The sequence below is a fragment of the Ranitomeya imitator genome, chromosome 10 (assembly GCF_032444005.1).
Source record: "Ranitomeya imitator isolate aRanImi1 chromosome 10, aRanImi1.pri, whole genome shotgun sequence".
In the NCBI taxonomy this organism is placed as follows: Eukaryota; Metazoa; Chordata; class Amphibia; order Anura; family Dendrobatidae; genus Ranitomeya; species Ranitomeya imitator.
The window spans coordinates 6,680,741-6,702,866 of NC_091291.1; the positions used below are offsets into that span (position 1 = coordinate 6,680,741).

The window sequence follows — 22,126 nt, forward strand, 5'->3', positions numbered from 1 at the left end:
TTGTAGTGCTATTTGCATATCATGCTCCGCTTGCTCAGTGATGCCTCCTGCTGGACACTGCATTGTGCAGGTGCAGGCTAATTAAAGGGCCAGTACTCCTTTGTTATGGAGTCTCCTGTTTGCACATCCTAAATAAAGCAGGGGTCATAGAGGATCATGTTTCCTGCCATGAGCAGACTTCCCAAAAGTGGACTTGCCCTTTAAGACCTGACTGCAGGCTACTGCGAAGACCCCTGGAAAACACAGAGTTGTAGCTAAAGTTACATCCTTCTCCATAGTCATCTGCGGGAGAGAGCTTTCGGGTGGAGTTGCCCTTTAATGATTATATGACAGTTCCGGCTGCAGTGATGGCGGGATCTGACTGTAGAATGTCTGGCAGCAGCGACGGCGGGATCTGACTGTAGAATGTCCGGCTGCAGGGATGGCGGGATCTGACTGTAGAATGTCTGGCAGCAGCGACGGCGGGGGATTCTGACTAGAATGTCTGGCAGCAGCGATGGCGGGATCTGACTATAGAATGCCTGGCTGCAGCGACGGCGGGATCTGACCGTAGAATGTCTGGCTGCAGCGACGGCGGGATCTGACCGTAGAATGTCCGGCTGCAGCGACGGCGGGATCTGACTGTAGAATGTCTGGCTGCAGCGACGGCGGGATCTGACTGTAGAATGTCTGGCAGCAGCGACGGCGGGATCTGACCGTAGAATGTCCGGCTGCAGCGATGGCGGGATCTGACTGTAGAATGTCTGGCTGCAGCGACGGCGGGATCTGACTGTAGAATGTCTGGCAGCAGCGACGGCGGGATCTGACTGTAGAATGTCTGGCTGCAGCGACGGCGGGGGATTCTGACTGTAGAATGGCCGGCTGCAGCGACGGCGGGATCTGACTGTAGAGTGTCTGGCTGCAGCGACGGCGGGATCTGACTGTAGAGTGTCTGGCTGCAGCGACGGCGGGATCTGACTGTAGAATGTCTGGCAGCAGCGACGGCGGGATCTGACTGTAGAATGTCCGGCTGCAGCGACGGCGGGATCTGACTGTAGAATGTCTGGCTGCAGCGACGGCGGGATCTGACTGTAGAATGTCTGGCTGCAGCGACGGCGGGATCTGACTGTAGAATGTCTGGCTGCAGCGACGGCGGGATCTGACTGTAGAATGTCTGGCAGCAGCGACGGCGGGATCTGACTGTAGAATGTCCGGCTGCAGCGACGGCGGGATCTGACTGTAGAATGTCTGGCTGCAGCGACGGCGGGATCTGACTGTAGAATGTCTGGCTGCAGCGACGGCGGGATCTGACTGTAGAGTGTCTGGCTGCAGCGACGGCGGGATCTGACTGTAGAATGTCTGGCAGCAGCGACGGCGGGATCTGACTGTAGAATGTCCGGCTGCAGCGACGGCGGGATCTGACTGTAGAATGTCTGGCTGCAGCGACGGCGGGATCTGACTGTAGAATGTCTGGCTGCAGCGACGGCGGGATCTGACTGTAGAATGTCTGGCTGCAGCGACGGCGGGATCTGACTGTAGAATGTCTGGCTGCAGCGACGGCGGGATCTGACTGTAGAATGTCTGGCTGCAGCGACGGCGGGATCTGACTGTAGAATGTCTGGCTGCAGCGACGGCGGGATCTGACTGTAGAATGTCCGGCTGCAGCGATGGCGGGATCTGACTGTAGAATGTCCGGCTGCAGCGATGGCGGGATCTGACTGTAGAATGTCCGGCTGCAGCGATGGCGGGATCTGACAACCGGTGTCGGTGGATGGGAGTTAGCAGAGCTGCGTTGTCAGTGTCTGCTCCGGATTGGTGCTTTGGGTGGCGTTCCTCGTTCTCTGGTTTCTGGACCTCATCTGTGATCGTGTCCTCGCAGTGGCGCCCCCCGCTGGGTTCAGTAGGTCGGGACGCCGGGCAGCGCACACAGCATCTCAAACAGCAGGTTGGCGGCCAGCAGCGCGGTGTTACCTGGGAAGGAGGGAAACGGATGGTTGGTATCGTGCAGACTGAGCACGCTCTGCTGCCGGGCATTGTGGGAGTTGTAGTACTCACCTGACTGATCGTACACAGGCGCCACCTCCACCAGGTCACAGCCCACGAGGTTCAAGCCGCGACTTCCTCGAATAATCTGCAGCGCCTATCCACAGGACATCACACAGTCAGCCTGCGCCGCTCTGCTTTACACCTCCGCACTGCTCCCCTGGAGAACACAACGGCTCAGGTGTGCCGCTCTGTCCTGTTGGAGCTGTGCGCTTTACGCTGCAGCTGTGCTCCACATGGGTACACTGAGTCTCGCATAGTCTGACACTTACTCCCATCATCCCCCATACTTTACACTGCAGGGAAAGATCACCAAAGACAAAATGACACCTGCTTCCTACCTGGGGGGTGGTCAGGCCGGCGATCTCCGGGGTCCCGGTACCGGGGGCAAACGAGGGGTCAATTCCATCAATGTCGAAGCTGAGGTAGACGGGTTTGTCTCCCATTTGTTGTCTCACTTCTGACATGAGCGGAACCAGAGACCTGAACCAGCAATCCTCCACCAGGACCACCCGAAAACCCTGCAGGGAACGGGGGTCCGGTCAGTCGTCCTCCAGAACATGGGGATTCCAATCACTTATCAGTCACCACTGCAAATTCACCATGTCTTATCCTCCAGTCACCTCCAGAGCTGCACTCACTATTCTGTTGTTACACTGTGTCTTATCCTCCAGAGCTGCACTCACTATTCTGCTATTACACTCTCTTATCCTCCACTCACCTCCAGAGCTGCACTCAGTATTCTGCTATTACATTCTCTTATCCTCCAGCCACCTCCAGAGCTGCAGTCACTATTCTGCTATTACATCATGTCTTATCATCCAGTAACCTCCAGAGCTGCAGTAACTATTCTGCTATTACATCATGTCTTATCATCCAGTAACCTCCAGAGCTGCAGTCACTATTCTGCTGTTACACTCTCTTATCCTCCACTCACCTCCAGAGCTGCACTCAGTATTCTGCTATTACATTCTCTTATCCTCCAGCCACCTCCAGAGCTGCAGTCACTATTCTGCTATTACATCATGTCTTATCATCCAGTAACCTCCAGAGCTGCAGTAACTATTCTGCTGTTACATCGTCTTATCCTTCGGTCCTCTCCAGAGCTGCAGTCACTATTCTGCTTTTACATCAGGTCTTCTCCTCCAGAGCTGCCTCACTATTCTGCTATTACAGTCTCTTATCCTCCACTCACCTCCAGAGCTGCAGTCACTATTCTGCTGTTAGATCTTATCCTCCGGTCCTCTCCAGAGCTGCAGTCACTATTCTGCTTTTACATCAGGTCCTATCCTCCAGTCACCTCCAGAGCTGCAGTCAATAGTCTGCTGTTACATCATGTCTTATACTCCTGTCACTGCCAGAGCTGAACTCTGTGTTGCAGCTCTCGGTGTGACTGGAGCACAGCCCATGCAGTTCATCACCTGCTCCCGGCAGAATTCGTATCTCTCGGGGTCGTAGGCGGAACCGCGGATCCCGATCTGCACGACTCGCTGTCCGTCCAGGAGACCTTCATCCACACAGCAGCGGAACGGGGTCCCATGATAGATCTTCTCGCCCAGCGCCTGCTCCCCGGTGTCGGTGTGCGCGTCCACATGGATCAGACCGACAGGTCCGTGCCTAGGAGAAATGTTACCTGCGCTGACACATTGTAACAAACCATCAAGGCAAGAGATCGGTGCAGCTGCTGGGCATTCATCTGGACCAATACACTGTGACGAACCCTCAGCTGGATTAGGTCAGGTTGGTTATTCAGACTTTGGCTTTAACAAAGTTTCCATTCACTGTCAGCAATCCGTGATACTGAAATGTGTGGTGGTCTTCACCAGCAGGGGTCACTTACTTTTCAGCTACAGCCTGGAGGATGGGGTAGGTGATGGTGTGGTCTCCACCTACAGGAAAGAAAGCAGAGGTACTGACACTGCGCAGGGAGCCACCCCCCTCCCGAGGCTGCCCCTGTCCTCCACAGCCTCACCCAGGGTCAGTGGGATGCAGCCGGCCGCCATGATCTTCTGGTAGGCGTCTCGGATCCGGCGGCAGCTGTCCGTCAGGTTGTACAGATTCACACTGACATCGCCAATGTCCGCCACCTGCAGCGAGGAGTACGGCGCCGCCCTGGTGGACACATTGTATCTCCGCACCATGCACGACTCTGCTCTGATGTGACGAGGTCCAAACCTGCGCAACAGTCAGCAAGATGATGGGGAGAGTAGTGCTGCCGGGGAATCTCAGCAGAGTATCACATAAGATTAGATACACGGCTCAGCAGACAGTATCACAGGAGAGGATTAGATACACGGCTCAGCAGTCAGTATCACACAGGAGAGGATTAGATACACGGCTCAGCAATCAGTATCACACAGGATAGGATTAGATACACAGCTCAGCAGTCAGTATCACACAGGAGAGGATTAGATACACAGCTCAGCAGTCAGTATCACATGTTATAGGATTAGATACGCGGCTCAGCAGACTATCACACAGGAGAGGATTAGATACATAGCTCACAGGCAGTGTGTATCTAGTCCTCTCCTGTGTGGTACTGACTGCCGAGCCGTGTATCTAATCTTCTCCTGTGTGATACTGACTGCTGAGCCGTGTATCTAATCCTCTCCTGTGTGATACTGACTGCTGAGCCGTGTATCTAATCCTCTCCTGTGTGATACTGTCTGCTGAGCCCTGTATCTAATCCTCTCCTGTGTGATACTGACTGCTGAGCCGTGTATCTAATCCTCTCCTGTGTGATACTGTCTGCTGAGCCCTGTATCTAATCCACTCCTGTATGATACTGTCTGCTGAGCTATCACACAGGAGAGAATTAGATACATGGCTCAGCAGTCAGTATCACACAGGAGTGGATTAGATACACGGCTCAGCAGTCAGTATCACACAGAGGATTAGATACATAGCTCAGCAGTCAGCATCACACAGAAGAGGATTAGATACACGGCTCAGCAGTCAGTATCACACACAAGAAGATTAGATACATGGCTCAGCAGAGAGCATCACACAGGAGAGGATTAGATACATGCCTCAGCAGACCGTATCACAGGATAGGATTAGATACACGGCTCAGCAGTCAGTATCACACAGGAGAGGATTAGATACATGGCTCAGCAGACAGCATCACACAGGATAGGATTAGATACACGGCTCAGTAGTCAGTATCACTCAGGAAAGGATTAGATACACGGCTCAGCAGTCAGCATCACAGGAGAGGATTAGATACACAGCTCAGCAGTCGGTATCACACAGGAGAGGATTAGATACACGGCTCAGACAGTATCACAGAGGAGAGGATTAGATACACGGCTCAGACAGTATCACAGAGGAGAGGATTAGATACACGGCTCAGCAGTCAGCATCACAAAGAAGAGGATTAGATACACAGCTCAGCAGTCGGTATCACACAGGAGAGGATTAGATACACGGCTCAGACAGTATCACAGAGGAGAGGATTAGATACACGGCTCAGACAGTATCACAGAGGAGAGGATTAGATACACGGCTCAGCAGTCAGCATCACACAGAAGAGGATTAGATACACGGCTCAGCAGACAGCATCACACAGAAGAGGATTAGATACACGGCTCAGCAGTCAGCATCACACGGGAGGATTAGATACACGGCTCAGCAGTCAGTATCACACAGGAGAGGATTAGATACACAGCTCAGCAGTCAGTATCACACAGGAGAGGATTAGATACACAGCTCAGCAGTCAGTATCACATGTTATAGGATTAGATACGCGGCTCAGCAGACTATCACACAGGAGAGGATTAGATACATAGCTCACAGGCAGTGTGTATCTAGTCCTCTCCTGTGTGGTACTGTCTCCTGAGCCGTGTATCTAATCCTCTCCTGTGTGATACTGACTGCTGAGCCGTGTATCTAATCCTATCCTGTGATACGGTCTGCTGAGGCATGTATCTAATCCTCTCCTGTGTGATGCTCTCTGCTGAGCCATGTATCTAATCTTCTTGTGTGTGATACTGACTGCTGAGCCGTGTATCTAATCCTCTTCTGTGTGATGCTGACTGCTGAGCTATGTATCTAATCCTCTGTGTGATACTGACTGCTGAGCCGTGTACCTAATCCACTCCTGTGTGATACTGACTGCTGAGCCATGTATCTAATTCTCTCCTGTGTGATAGCTCAGCAGACAGTATCATACAGGAGTGGATTAGATACAGGGCTCAGCAGACAGTATCACACAGGAGAGGATTAGATACACGGCTCAGACAGTATCACAGAGGAGAGGATTAGATACACGGCTCAGACAGTATCACAGAGGAGAGGATTAGATACACGGCTCAGCAGTCAGCATCACAAAGAAGAGGATTAGATACACAGCTCAGCAGTCGGTATCACACAGGAGAGGATTAGATACACGGCTCAGACAGTATCACAGAGGAGAGGATTAGATACACGGCTCAGACAGTATCACAGAGGAGAGGATTAGATACACGGCTCAGCAGTCAGCATCACACAGAAGAGGATTAGATACACGGCTCAGCAGACAGCATCACACAGAAGAGGATTAGATACACGGCTCAGCAGTCAGCATCACACGGGAGGATTAGATACACGGCTCAGCAGTCAGTATCACACAGGAGAGGATTAGATACACGGCTCAGCAGACAGCATCACACAGAAGAGGATTAGATACACGGCTCAGCAGTCAGTATCACACAGAGGATTAGATACATAGCTCAGCAGTCAGCATCACACAGAAGAGGATTAGATACACGGCTCAGCAGTCAGTATCACACACAAGAAGATTAGATACATGGCTCAGCAGAGAGCATCACACAGGAGAGGATTAGATACATGCCTCAGCAGACCGTATCACAGGATAGGATTAGATACACGGCTCAACAGTCAGTATCACACAGAGGATTAGATACATAGCTCAGCAGTCAGCATCACACAGAAGAGGATTAGATACACGGCTCAGCAGACAGCATCACACAGAAGAGGATTAGATACACGGCTCAGCAGTCAGCATCACACGGGAGGATTAGATACACGGCTCAGCAGTCAGTATCACACAGGAGAGGATTAGATACACGGCTCAGCAGACAGCATCACACAAGAGGATTAGATACACGGCTCAGCAGTCAGTATCACACAGGATAGGATTAGATACACAGCTCAGCAGTCAGTATCACATGTTATAGGATTAGATACACGGCTCAGCAGTCAGTATCACACAGGATAGGATTAGATACACGGCTCAGCAGTCAGTATCGCACGTTATAGGATTAGATACACGGTTCAGCAGACGGTATCACACTTTAGAAGATTAGATACACGGCTCAGCAGACAGTACCACACAGGAGAGGATTAGATACACGGCTCAGCAGACGGTATCACACTTTATAAGATTAGATACACAGCTCAGCAGACAGTATCACACAGGATAGGAGTAGATACACAGCTCAGCAGACGGTATCACACAGGATAGGATTAGATACACAGCTCAGCAGACAGTATCACACAGGATAGGATTAGATACACGGCTCAGCAGACGGTATCACACTTTATAAGATTAGATACACAGCTCAGCAGACAGTATCACACAGGATAGGATTAGATACACGGCTCAGCAGTCAGCATCACACAGGAGAGGATTAGATACACGGCTCAGCAGACAGTATCACACAGGAGAGGATTAGATACACTGCTCAGCAGACAGTATCACACAGGATAGGATTAGATACACAGCTCAGCAGTCGGTATCACACAGGAGAGGATTAGATACACAGCTCAGCAGACGGTATCACACAGGAGATGATTAGATACACAGCTCAGCAATCGGTATCACACAGGAGAGGATTAGATACACGGCTCAGCAGACGGTATCACACAGGAGAGGATTAGATACACAGCTCAGCAGACAGTATCACACAGGATAGGATTAGATACACGGCTCAGCAGTCAGTATCACACAGGAGAGGATTAGATACACCGCTCAGCAGTCAGTATCACACACGAGAGGATTAGATACACAGCTCAGCAGTCGGTATCACACAGGAGAGGATTAGATACACGGCTCAGCAGACGGTATCACACAGGAGAGGATTAGATACACGACTCAGCAGACAGTATCACACAGGATAGGATTAGATACACAGCTCAGCAGTCAGTATCACACAGGAGAGGATTAGATACACGGCTCAGCAGACGGTATCACACAGGATGGGATTAGATACACGGCTTAGCAGACGGTATCACACAGGAGAGGATTAGATACACGGCTCATTAGACAGTATCACACAGGAGAGGATTAGATACACGGCTCAGCAGACGGTATCACACAGGAGAGGATTAGATACACGGCTCATTAGACAGTATCACACAGGAGAGGATTAGATACACGGCTCAGCAGTCAGCATCACACAGGAGAGGATTAGATACACGGCTCAGCAGACTATCACACAGGAGAGGATTAGATACACGGCTCAGCAGACTATCACACAGGAGAGGATTAGATACACGGCTCAGCAGACGGTATCACACAGGATGGGATTAGATACACGGCTTAGCAGACGGTATCACACAGGAGAGGATTAGATACACGGCTCAGCAGACAGTACCACACAGGAGAGGATTAGATACACGGCTCAGCAGACTATGACACAGGAGAGGATTAGATACACGGCTCAGCAGACTATCACACAGGATAGGATTAGATACACGGCTCAGCAGACTGTATCACACAGGAGAGGATTAGATACACGGCTCAGCAGACTATCACACAGGAGAGGATTAGATACACGGCTCAGCAGACGGTATCACACAGGATGGGATTAGATACACGGCTTAGCAGACGGTATCACACAGGAGAGGATTAGATACACGGCTCAGCAGACGGTATCACACAGGAGAGGATTAGATACACGGCTCAGCAGACAGTATCACACAGGAGAGGATTAGATACACGGCTCAGCAGACTATCACACAGGAGAGGATTAGATACACAGCTCAGCAGACAGTATCACACAGGATAGGATTAGATACACGGCTCAGCAGTCAGCATCACACAGGAGAGGATTAGATACATGGCTCAGCAGACTGTATCACACAGGAGAGGATTAGATACACGGCTCAGCAGACGGTATCACACAGGAGAGGATTAGATACACGGCTCAGCAGACAGTATCACACAGGAGAGGATTAGATACACGGCTCAGCAGTCAGTATCACTCAGGAGAGGATTAGATACGCGGCTCAGCAGACTATCACACAGGAGAGGATTAGATACATAGCTCACAGGCAGTGTGTATCTAGTCCTCTCCTGTGTGATGCTGACTGCTGAGCCGTGTATCTAATCCTCTCCTGTGTGATACTGCCTGTGAGCTATGTATCTAATCCTCTCCTGTGTGATACTGTCTGCTGAGCCGTGTATCTAATCCTCTCCTGTGTGATACTGACTGCCGAGCCGTGTATCTAATCCTCTCCTGTGTGATACTGACTGCTGAGCCGTGTATCTAATCCTCTCCTGTGTGATACTGACTGCTGAGCCGTGTATCTAATCCTCTCCTGTGTGATACTGTCTGCTGAGCCCTGTATCTAATCCTCTCCTGTGTGATACTGACTGCTGAGCCGTGTATCTAATCCTCTCCTGTGTGATACTGTCTGCTGAGCCCTGTATCTAATCCACTCCTGTATGATACTGTCTGCTGAGCTATCACACAGGAGAGAATTAGATACACGGCTCAGCAGTCAGTATCACAGGAGAGGATTAGATACACGGCTCAGCAGTCAGTATCACACAGGAGTGGATTAGATACACGGCTCAGCAGTCAGTATCACACAGAGGATTAGATACATAGCTCAGCAGTCAGTATCACACAGGAGAGGATTAGATACACGGCTCAGCAGTCAGTATCACACACAAGAAGATTAGATACATGGCTCAGCAGAGAGCATCACACAGGAGAGGATTAGATACATGCCTCAGCAGACCGTATCACAGGATAGGATTAGATACACGGCTCAGCAGTCAGTATCACACAGGAGAGGATTAGATACATGGCTCAGCAGAGAGCATCACACAGGAGAGGATTAGATACATGCCTCAGCAGACCGTATCACAGGATAGGATTAGATACATGCCTCAGCAGTCAGTATCACACAGGAGAGGATTAGATACATGGCTCAGCAGACAGCATCACACAGGATAGGATTAGATACACGGCTCAGTAGTCAGTATCACTCAGGAAAGGATTAGATACACGGCTCAGCAGTCAGCATCACACAGGAGAGGATTAGATACACAGCTCAGCAGTTGGTATCACACAGGAGAGGATTAGATACACGGCTCACACAGTATCACAGAGGAGAGGATTAGATACACGGCTCAGACAGTATCACAGAGGAGAGGATTAGATGCACGGCTCAGCAGTCAGCATCACACAGAAGAGGATTAGATACACGGCTCAGCAGACAGCATCACACAGAAGAGGATTAGATACACGGCTCAGCAGTCAGCATCACACGGGAGGATTAGATACACGGCTCAGCAGTCAGTATCACACAGGAGAGGATTAGATACACGGCTCAGCAGACAGCATCACACAGAAGAGGATTAGATACACGGCTCAGCAGTCAGTATCACACAGGATAGGATTAGATACACAGCTCAGCAGTCAGTATCACATGTTATAGGATTAGATACACGGCTCAGCAGTCAGTATCACACAGGATAGGATTAGATACACGGCTCAGCAGTCAGTATCGCACGTTATAGGATTAGATACACGGTTCAGCAGACGGTATCACACTTTAGAAGATTAGATACACGGCTCAGCAGACAGTACCACACAGGAGAGGATTAGATACACGGCTCAGCAGACGGTATCACACTTTATAAGATTAGATACACAGCTCAGCAGACAGTATCACACAGGATAGGATTAGATACACAGCTCAGCAGACGGTATCACACAGGAGAGGATTAGATACACAGCTCAGCAGACAGTATCACACAGGATAGGATTAGATACACAGCTCAGCAGACGGTATCACACAGGAGAGGATTAGATACACGGCTCAGCAGACAGTGTCACACAGGAGAGGATTAGATACACTGCTCAGCAGACAGTATCACACAGGATAGGATTAGATACACAGCTCAGCAGTCGGTATCACACAGGAGAGGATTAGATACACAGCTCAGCAGACGGTATCACACAGGAGATGATTAGATACACAGCTCAGCAGTCGGTATCACACAGGAGAGGATTAGATACACGGCTCAGCAGACAGTATCACACAGGATAGGATTAGATACACGGCTCAGCAGTCAGTATCACACAGGAGAGGATTAGATACACCGCTCAGCAGTCAGTATCACACAGGATAGGATTAGATACACAGCTCAGCAGACAGTATCACACACGAGAGGATTAGATACACAGCTCAGCAGTCAGTATCACACAGGAGAGGATGAGATACACGGCTCAGCAGACGGTATCACACAGGAGAGGATTAGATACACGGCTCAGCAGACAGTATCACACAGGATAGGATTAGATACACAGCTCAGCAGTCAGTATCACACAGGAGAGGATTAGATACACGGCTCAGCAGACGGTATCACACAGGATGGGATTAGATACACGGCTTAGCAGACGGTATCACACAGGAGAGGATTACATACACGGCTCATTAGACAGTATCACACAGGAGAGGATTAGATACACGGCTCAGCAGACGGTATCACACAGGAGAGGATTAGATACACGGCTCATTAGACAGTATCACACAGGAGAGGATTAGATACACGGCTCAGCAGTCAGCATCACACAGGAGAGGATTAGATACACGGCTCAGCAGACTATCACACAGGAGAGGATTAGATACACGGCTCAGCAGACTATCACACAGGAGAGGATTAGATACACGGCTCAGCAGACGGTATCACACAGGATGGGATTAGATACACGGCTTAGCAGGCGGTATCACACAGGAGAGGATTAGATACACGGCTCAGCAGACAGTACCACACAGGAGAGGATTAGATACACGGCTCAGCAGACTGACACAGGAGAGGATTAGATACACGGCTCAGCAGACTGTATCACACAGGATAGGATTAGATACACGGCTCAGCAGACTGTTTCACACAGGAGAGGATTAGATACACGGCTCAGCAGACGGTATCACACAGGATGGGATTAGATACACGGCTTAGCAGACGGTATCACACAGGAGAGGATTAGATACACGGCTCAGCAGACAGTATCACACAGGAGAGGATTAGATACACGGCTCAGCAGACAGTATCACACAGGAGAGGATTAGATACACGGCTCAGCAGACTATCACACAGGAGAGGATTAGATACACAGCTCAGCAGACAGTATCACACAGGATAGGATTAGATACACGGCTCAGCAGTCAGCATCACACAGGAGAGGATTAGATACACGGCTCAGCAGTCAGTATCACACAGGAGAGGATTAGATACACGGCTCAGCAGACAGTATCACACAGGAGAGGATTAGATACACGGCTCAGCAGTCAGTATCACTCAGGAGAGGATTAGATACGCGGCTCAGCAGACTATCACACAGGAGAGGATTAGATACATAGCTCACAGGCAGTGTGTATCTAGTCCTCTCCTGTGTGATGCTGACTGCTGAGCCGTGTATCTAATCCTCTCCTGTGTGATACTGCCTGTGAGCTATGTATCTAATCCTCTCCTGTGTGATACTGTCTGCTGAGCCGTGTATCTAATCCTCTCCTGTGTGATACTGACTGCCGAGCCGTGTATCTAATCCTCTCCTGTGTGATACTGACTGATGAGCCGTGTATCTAATCCTCTCCTGTGTGATACTGACTGCTGAGCCGTGTATCTAATCCTCTCCTGTGTGATACTGTCTGCTGAGCCCTGTATCTAATCCTCTCCTGTGTGATACTGACTGCTGAGCCGTGTATCTAATCCTCTCCTGTGTGATACTGTCTGCTGAGCCCTGTATCTAATCCACTCCTGTATGATACTGTCTGCTGAGCTATCACACAGGAGAGGATTAGATACACAGCTCAGCAGTCAGTATCACAGGAGAGGATTAGATACACGGCTCAGCAGTCAGTATCACACAGGAGTGGATTAGATACACGGCTCAGCAGTCAGTATCACACAGAGGATTAGATACATAGCTCAGCAGTCAGTATCACACAGGAGAGGATTAGATACACGGCTCAGCAGTCAGTATCACACACAAGAAGATTAGATACATGGCTCAGCAGAGAGCATCACACAGGAGAGGATTAGATACATGCCTCAGCAGACCGTATCACAGGATAGGATTAGATACACGGCTCAGCAGTCAGTATCACACAGGAGAGGATTAGATACATGGCTCAGCAGAGAGCATCACACAGGAGAGGATTAGATACATGCCTCAGCAGACCGTATCACAGGATAGGATTAGATACATGCCTCAGCAGTCAGTATCACACAGGAGAGGATTAGATACATGGCTCAGCAGACAGCATCACACAGGATAGGATTAGATACACGGCTCAGTAGTCAGTATCACTCAGGAAAGGATTAGATACACGGCTCAGCAGTCAGCATCACACAGGAGAGGATTAGATACACAGCTCAGCAGTCGGTATCACACAGGAGAGGATTAGATACACGGCTCAGACAGTATCACAGAGGAGAGGATTAGATACACGGCTCAGACAGTATCACAGAGGAGAGGATTAGATACACGGCTCAGCAGTCAGCATCACACAGAAGAGGATTAGATACACGGCTCAGCAGACAGCATCACACAGAAGAGGACTAGATACACGGCTCAGCAGTCAGCATCACACGGGAGGATTAGATACACGGCTCAGCAGTCAGTATCACACAGGAGAGGATTAGATACACGGCTCAGCAGACAGCATCACATAGAAGAGGATTAGATACACGGCTCAGCAGTCAGTATCACACAGGATAGGATTAGATACACAGCTCAGCAGTCAGTATCACATGTTATAGGATTAGATACACGGCTCAGCAGTCAGTATCACACAGGATAGGATTAGATACACGGCTCAGCAGTCAGTATCGCACGTTATAGGATTAGATACACGGTTCAGCAGACGGTATCACACTTTAGAAGATTAGATACACGGCTCAGCAGACAGTACCACACAGGAGAGGATTAGATACACGGCTCAGCAGACGGTATCACACTTTATAAGATTAGATACACAGCTCAGCAGACAGTATCACACAGGATAGGATTAGATACACAGCTCAGCAGACGGTATCACACAGGAGAGGATTAGATACACAGCTCAGCAGACAGTATCACACAGGATAGGATTAGATACACAGCTCAGCAGACGGTATCACACAGGAGAGGATTAGATACACGGCTCAGCAGACAGTATCACACAGGAGAGGATTAGATACACTGCTCAGCAGACAGTATCACAGGATAGGATTAGATACACAGCTCAGCAGTCGGTATCACACAGGAGAGGATTAGATACACAGCTCAGCAGACGGTACCACACAGGAGATGATTAGATACACAGCTCAGCAGTCGGTATCACACAGGAGAGGATTAGATACACGGCTCAGCAGACAGTATCAAACAGGATAGGATTAGATACACGGCTCAGCAGTCAGTATCACACAGGAGAGGATTAGATACACGGCTCAGCAGTCAGTATCACACAGGATAGGATTAGATACACAGCTCAGCAGACAGTATCACACACGAGAGGATTAGATACACAGCTCAGCAGTCAGTATCACACAGGAGAGGATTAGATACACGGCTCAGCAGACGGTATCACACAGGAGAGGATTAGATACACGGCTCAGCAGACAGTATCACACAGGATAGGATTAGATACACAGCTCAGCAGTCAGTATCACAGGAGAGGATTAGATACACGGCTCAGCAGACGGTATCACACAGGATGGGATTAGATACACGGCTTAGCAGACGGTATCACACAGGAGAGGATTAGATACACGGCTCATTAGACAGTATCACACAGGAGAGGATTAGATACACGGCTCAGCAGACGGTATCACACAGGAGAGGATTAGATACACGGCTCATTAGACAGTATCACACAGGAGAGGATTAGATACACGGCTCAGCAGTCAGCATCACACAGGAGAGGATTAGATACACGGCTCAGCAGACTATCACACAGGAGAGGATTAGATACACGGCTCAGCAGACTATCACACAGGAGAGGATTAGATACACGGCTCAGCAGACGGTATCACACAGGATGGGATTAGATACACGGCTTAGCAGACGGTATCACACAGGAGAGGATTAGATACACGGCTCAGCAGACAGTACCACACAGGAGAGGATTAGATACACGGCTCAGCAGACTATGACACAGGAGAGGATTAGATACACGGCTCAGCAGACTGTATCACACAGGATAGGATTAGATACACGGCTCAGCAGACTGTATCACACAGGAGAGGATTAGATACACGGCTCAGCAGACGGTATCACACAGGATGGGATTAGATACACGGCTTAGCAGACGGTATCACACAGGAGAGGATTAGATACACGGCTCAGCAGACAGTATCACACAGGAGAGGATTAGATACACGGCTCAGCAGACAGTATCACACAGGAGAGGATTAGATACACGGCTCAGCAGACAGTATCACACAGGATAGGATTAGATACACAGCTCAGCAGACAGTATCACACAGGATAGGATTAGATACACGGCTTAGCAGACGGTATCACACAGGATGGGATTAGATACACAGCTCAGCAGACTGTATCACACAGGATGGGATTAGATACACGGCTCAGCAGACAGTATCACACAGGATAGGATTAGATACACAGCTCAGCAGACGGTATCACACAGGATGGGATTAGATACACGGCTTAGCAGACGGTATCACACAGGATGGGATTAGATACACGGCTTAGCAGACAGTACCACACAGGAGAGGATTAGATACACGGCTCAGCAGACTATGACACAGGAGAGGATTAGATACACGGCTCAGCAGACTGTATCACACAGGATAGGATTAGATACACGGCTCAGCAGACTGTATCACACAGGATAGTATTAGATACACGGCTCAGCAGACTGTATCACACAGGAGAGGATTAGATACACGGCTCAGCAGACGGTATCACACAGGATGGGATTAGATACACGGCTTAGCAGACGGTATCACACAGGAGAGGATTAGATACACAGCTCAGCAGACAGTATCACACAGGATGGGATTAGATACACGGCTTAGCAGACGGTATCACACAGGAGAGGATTAGATACACGGCTCAGCAGACTGTATCACACAGGATAGGATTAGATACACGGCTCAGCAGACAGTATCACACAGGAGAGGATTAGATACACGGCTCAGCAGACAGTATCACACAGGAGAGGATTAGATACACGGCTCAGCAGTCAGCATCACACAGGAGAGGATTAGATACATGGCTCAGCAGACTGTATCACACAGGAGAGGATTAGATACACGGCTCAGCAGACTGTATCACGCAGGATGGGATTAGATACACGGCTTAGCAGACGGTATCACACAGGAGAGGATTAGATACACGGCTCAGCAGACAGTATCACACAGGAGAGGATTAGATACACGGCTCAGCAGACAGTATCACACAGGAGAGGATTAGATACACGGCTCAGCAGACTGTATCACACAGGAGAGGATTAGATACACAGCTCAGCAGACAGTATCACACAGGATAGGATTAGATACACGGCTCAGCAGTCAGCATCACACAGGAGAGGATTAGATACATGGCTCAGCAGACTGTATCACACAGGAGAGGATTAGATACACGGCTCAGCAGACAGTATCAAACAGGATAGGATTAGATACACGGCTCAGCAGTCAGTATCACACAGGAGAGGATTAGATACACGGCTCAGCAGTCAGTATCACACAGGATAGGATTAGATACACAGCTCAGCAGACAGTATCACACACGAGAGGATTAGATACACAGCTCAGCAGTCAGTATCACACAGGAGAGGATTAGATACACGGCTCAGCAGACGGTATCACACAGGAGAGGATTAGATACACGGCTCAGCAGTCAGTATCACAGGAGAGGATTAGATACACGGCTCAGCAGACGGTATCACACAGGAGAGGATTAGATACACAGCTCAGCAGTCAGTATCACAGGAGAGGATTAGATACACGGCTCAGCAGACGGTATCACACAGGATGGGATTAGATACACGGCTTAGCAGACGGTATCACACAGGAGAGGATTAGATACACGGCTCATTAGACAGTATCACACAGGAGAGGATTAGATACACGGCTCAGCAGACGGTATCACACAGGAGAGGATTAGATACACGGCTCATTAGACAGTATCACACAGGAGAGGATTAGATACACGGCTCAGCAGTCAGCATCACACAGGAGAGGATTAGATACACGGCTCAGCAGACTATCACACAGGAGAGGATTAGATACACGGCTCAGCAGACTATCACACAGGAGAGGATTAGATACACGGCTCAGCAGACGGTATCACACAGGATGGGATTAGATACACGGCTTAGCAGACGGTATCACACAGGAGAGGATTAGATACACGGCTCAGCAGACAGTACCACACAGGAGAGGATTAGATACACGGCTCAGCAGACTATGACACAGGAGAGGATTAGATACACGGCTCAGCAGACTGTATCACACAGGATAGGATTAGATACACGGCTCAGCAGACTGTATCACACAGGAGAGGATTAGATACACGGCTCAGCAGACGGTATCACACAGGATGGGATTAGATACACGGCTTAGCAGACGGTATCACACAGGAGAGGATTAGATACACGGCTCAGCAGACAGTATCACACAGGAGAGGATTAGATACACGGCTCAGCAGACAGTATCAAACAGGAGAGGATTAGATACACGGCTCAGCAGACAGTATCACACAGGATAGGATTAGATACACAGCTCAGCAGACAGTATCACACAGGATAGGATTAGATACACGGCTTAGCAGACGGTATCACACAGGATGGGATTAGATACACAGCTCAGCAGACGGTATCACACAGGATGGGATTAGATACACGGCTCAGCAGACAGTATCACACAGGATAGGATTAGATACACAGCTCAGCAGACGGTATCACACAGGATGGGATTAGATACACGGCTTAGCAGACGGTATCACACAGGATGGGATTAGATACACGGCTTAGCAGACAGTACCACACAGGAGAGGATTAGATACACGGCTCAGCAGACTATGACACAGGAGAGGATTAGATACACGGCTCAGCAGACTGTATCACACAGGATAGGATTAGATACACGGCTCAGCAGACTGTATCACACAGGAGAGGATTAGATACACGGCTCAGCAGACGGTATCACACAGGATGGGATTAGATACACGGCTTAGCAGACAGTATCACACAGGAGAGGATTAGATACACAGCTCAGCAGACAGTATCACACAGGATGGGATTAGATACACGGCTTAGCAGACGGTATCACACAGGAGAGGATTAGATACACAGCTCAGCAGTCAGTATCACACAGGATAGGATTAGATACACGGCTCAGCAGACTGTATCACACAGGATAGGATTAGATACACGGCTCAGCAGACAGTATCACACAGGAGAGGATTAGATACACGGCTCAGCAGACAGTATCACACAGGAGAGGATTAGATACACGGCTCAGCAGTCAGCATCACACAGGAGAGGATTAGATACATGGCTCAGCAGACTGTATCACACAGGAGAGGATTAGATACACGGCTCAGCAGACTGTATCACGCAGGATGGGATTAGATACACGGCTTAGCAGACGGTATCACACAGGAGAGGATTAGATACACGGCTCAGCAGACAGTATCACACAGGAGAGGATTAGATACACGGCTCAGCAGACAGTATCACACAGGAGAGGATTAGATACACGGCTCAGCAGACTGTATCACACAGGAGAGGATTAGATACACAGCTCAGCAGACAGTATCACACAGGATAGGATTAGATACACGGCTCAGCAGTCAGCATCACACAGGAGAGGATTAGATACATGGCTCAGCAGACTGTATCACACAGGAGAGGATTAGATACACGGCTCAGCAGATGGTATCACACAGGATGGGATTAGATACATGGCTCAGCAGGCAGCATCACACAGGAGAGGATTAGATACACGGCTCAGCAGACTGTATCACATAGGAGAGGATTAGATACACAGCTCAGCAGACGGTATCACACTTTATAAGATTAGATACACGGCTCAGCAGACAGTATCACACAGGAGAGGATTAGATACACGGCTCAGCAGACTGTATCACACAGGATGGGATTAGATACACGGCTTAGCAGACGGTATCACACAGGAGAGGATTAGATACACGGCTCAGCAGACTGTATCACACAGGATAGGATTAGATACACGGCTCAGCAGACAGTATCACACAGGAGAGGATTAGATACACGGCTCAGCAGACGGTATCACACAGGATGGGATTAGATACACGGCTTAGCAGACGGTATCACACAGGATGGGATTAGATACACGGCTTAGCAGACAGTACCACACAGGAGAGGATTAGATACACGGCTCAGCAGACTATGACACAGGAGAGGATTAGATACACGGCTCAGCAGACTGTATCACACAGGATAGGATTAGATACACGGCTCAGCAGACTGTATCACACAGGATAGTATTAGATACACGGCTCAGCAGACTGTATCACACAGGAGAGGATTAGATACACGGCTCAGCAGACAGTATCACACAGGAGAGGATTAGATACACGGCTCAGCAGTCAGTATCACACAGGATGGGATTAGATACACGGCTTAGCAGACGGTATCACACAGGAGAGGATTAGATACACAGCTCAGCAGACAGTATCACACAGGATGGGATTAGATACACGGCTTAGCAGACGGTATCACACAGGAGAGGATTAGATACACGGCTCAGCAGACTGTATCACACAGGATAAGATTAGATACACGGCTCAGCAGACAGTATCACACAGGAGAGGATTAGATACACGGCTCAGCAGACTGTATCACACAGGAGAGGATTAGATACACGGCTCAGCAGACTGTATCACACAGGATAGGATTAGATACACGGCTCAGCAGACAGTATCACACAGGAGAGGATTAGATACACGGCTCAGCAGACTGTATCACACAGGATAGGATTAGGTACACGGCTCAGCAGACAGTATCACACAGGATAGGATTAGATACACGGCTCAGCAGACTGTATCACACAGGAGAGGATTAGATACACGGCTCAGCAGACTGTATCACACAGGAGAGGATTAGATACACGGCTCAGCAGACTGTATCACACAGGATAGGATTAGATACACGGCTCAGCAGACAGTATCACACAGGAGAGGATTAGATACACGGCTCAGCAGACTGTATCACACAGGATAGGATTAGGTACACGGCTCAGCAGACAGTATCACACAGGATAGGATTAGATACACGGCTTAGCAGTCAGTATCACACAGGATAGGATTAGATACACGGCTTAGCAGACAGTATCACACAGGAGAGGATTAGATACACGGCTCAGCAGTCAGTATCACACGGGAGGATTAGATACACGGCTCAGCAGTCAGCATCACACAGGATAGGATTAGATACACGGCTCAGCAGACAGTATCACACAGGAGAGGATTAGATACACGGCTCAGCAGTCAGCATCACACAGGATAGGATTAGATACACGGCTCAGCAGTCAGTATCACACAGGAGAGGATTAGATACACTGCTCAGCAGTCAGTATCACACAGGAGAGGATTAGATACACGGCTCAGCAGACAGTATCACACAGGATAGGATTAGATACACAGCTCAGCAGACGGGCAGTGGTTCCCCTAGTGGAGGCGGTTGGGATCCGCTTTATTTCGGGAGCCCCCCACACAATCCCGTAGAGGGGACATATGACCCCTCGGCTCAGCAGCTCAGTATCACACATGAGATAATGTTAGGCTCCATAATGGAGTGACAGAAGATTGAGCCCCCCGTGCTGCCCCCTCTGCCCCCCCGTACTGCCCCCTCTGCCCCCCGTGGTGCCCCTCTGCCCCCCGTATTGCCCCTCTGCCCGGGGTCTGCTGCGTTCTGCGGTGGACACTGCGCTCCTTGCCTTGCTCCTGGTCGGTTCGAGGTGCCTGTATCCAGGGGGACCCCGATAAACGCTGCGTCCAGCCCCTCCGCAGACTCCTGGTAGGGAAGGCGGCACATGGTGCAGATTCCGGCCATTCGCGCCACCTCTTCGGCGCTCAGCGGCTCGTTAAACCTCGCGCCCGATATCCCGCGCTCAGGGGGGCACTGGAGCTTCCTGCTCCCACAATCCGGCGGGGTCCCCAAAACTGAGCGGGAGGCCCAGAGGGGGTGCAGTTTTCGGACGCTCGGAGCGCCGGCTCTGCAGATGGTGATCACCTTGGCCATGATGAGACACTTGTCCCGAAGTTCAAGGTGCGGACGTCTGTGTGCCGTTTCGCCCTCCGCCCCTCCGGTCACAGCAATGCTTCGCCCTCCGCCCTCCGGTCACAGCAATGCTTCGCCCTTCGCCCCTCCGGTCACAGCAATGCTTCGCCCTCCGCCCTCCGGTCACAGCAATGCTTCGCCCTCCGCCCCTCCGGTCACAGCAATGCTTCGCCCTCCGCCCTCCGCCCCTCCGGTCACAGCAATGCTTCGCCCTTCGCCCCTCCGGTCGCAGCAATGCTTCGCCCTCCGCCCCTCCGGTCGCAGCAATGCTTCGCCCTCCGCCCTCCGGTCACAGCAATGCTTCGCCCTCCGCCCCTCCGGTCGCAGCAATGCTTCGCCCTCCGCCCCTCCGGTCGCAGCAATGCTTCGCCCTCCGCCCCTCCGGTCGCAGCAATGCTTCGCCCTTCGCCCCTCCGGTCGCAGCAATGCTTCGCCCTCCGCCCCTCCGGTCGCAGCAATGCTTCGCCCTTCGCCCCTCCGGTCGCAGCAATGCTTCGCCCTCCGCCCCTCCGGTCGCAGCAATGCTTCGCCCTCCGCCCCTCCGGTCGCAGCAATGCTTCGCCCTTCGCCCCTCCGGTCGCAGCAATGCTTC

General features: G+C 50.3%; 1 protein-coding gene across 1 annotated transcript; it reads right to left on the reverse strand.

The window, feature by feature from the left end:
• Nucleotides 1–272: 272 nt before the first annotated feature.
• On the reverse strand, nt 273–21,870 carry AGMAT (agmatinase (putative)). Its single transcript, XM_069741668.1, has 7 exons — nt 21,191–21,870; nt 3,995–4,197; nt 3,863–3,911; nt 3,444–3,639; nt 2,364–2,543; nt 2,035–2,119; nt 273–1,950 (listed from the first exon to the last, which is right to left on the reverse strand). The coding sequence occupies exons 1-7, from the start codon at nt 21,493–21,495 to the stop codon at nt 1,877–1,879; spliced, it is 1,092 nt and encodes a 363-aa protein (XP_069597769.1). The 5' UTR covers nt 21,496–21,870; the 3' UTR covers nt 273–1,876.
• Between the last annotated feature and the right edge of the window lie 256 nt (nt 21,871–22,126).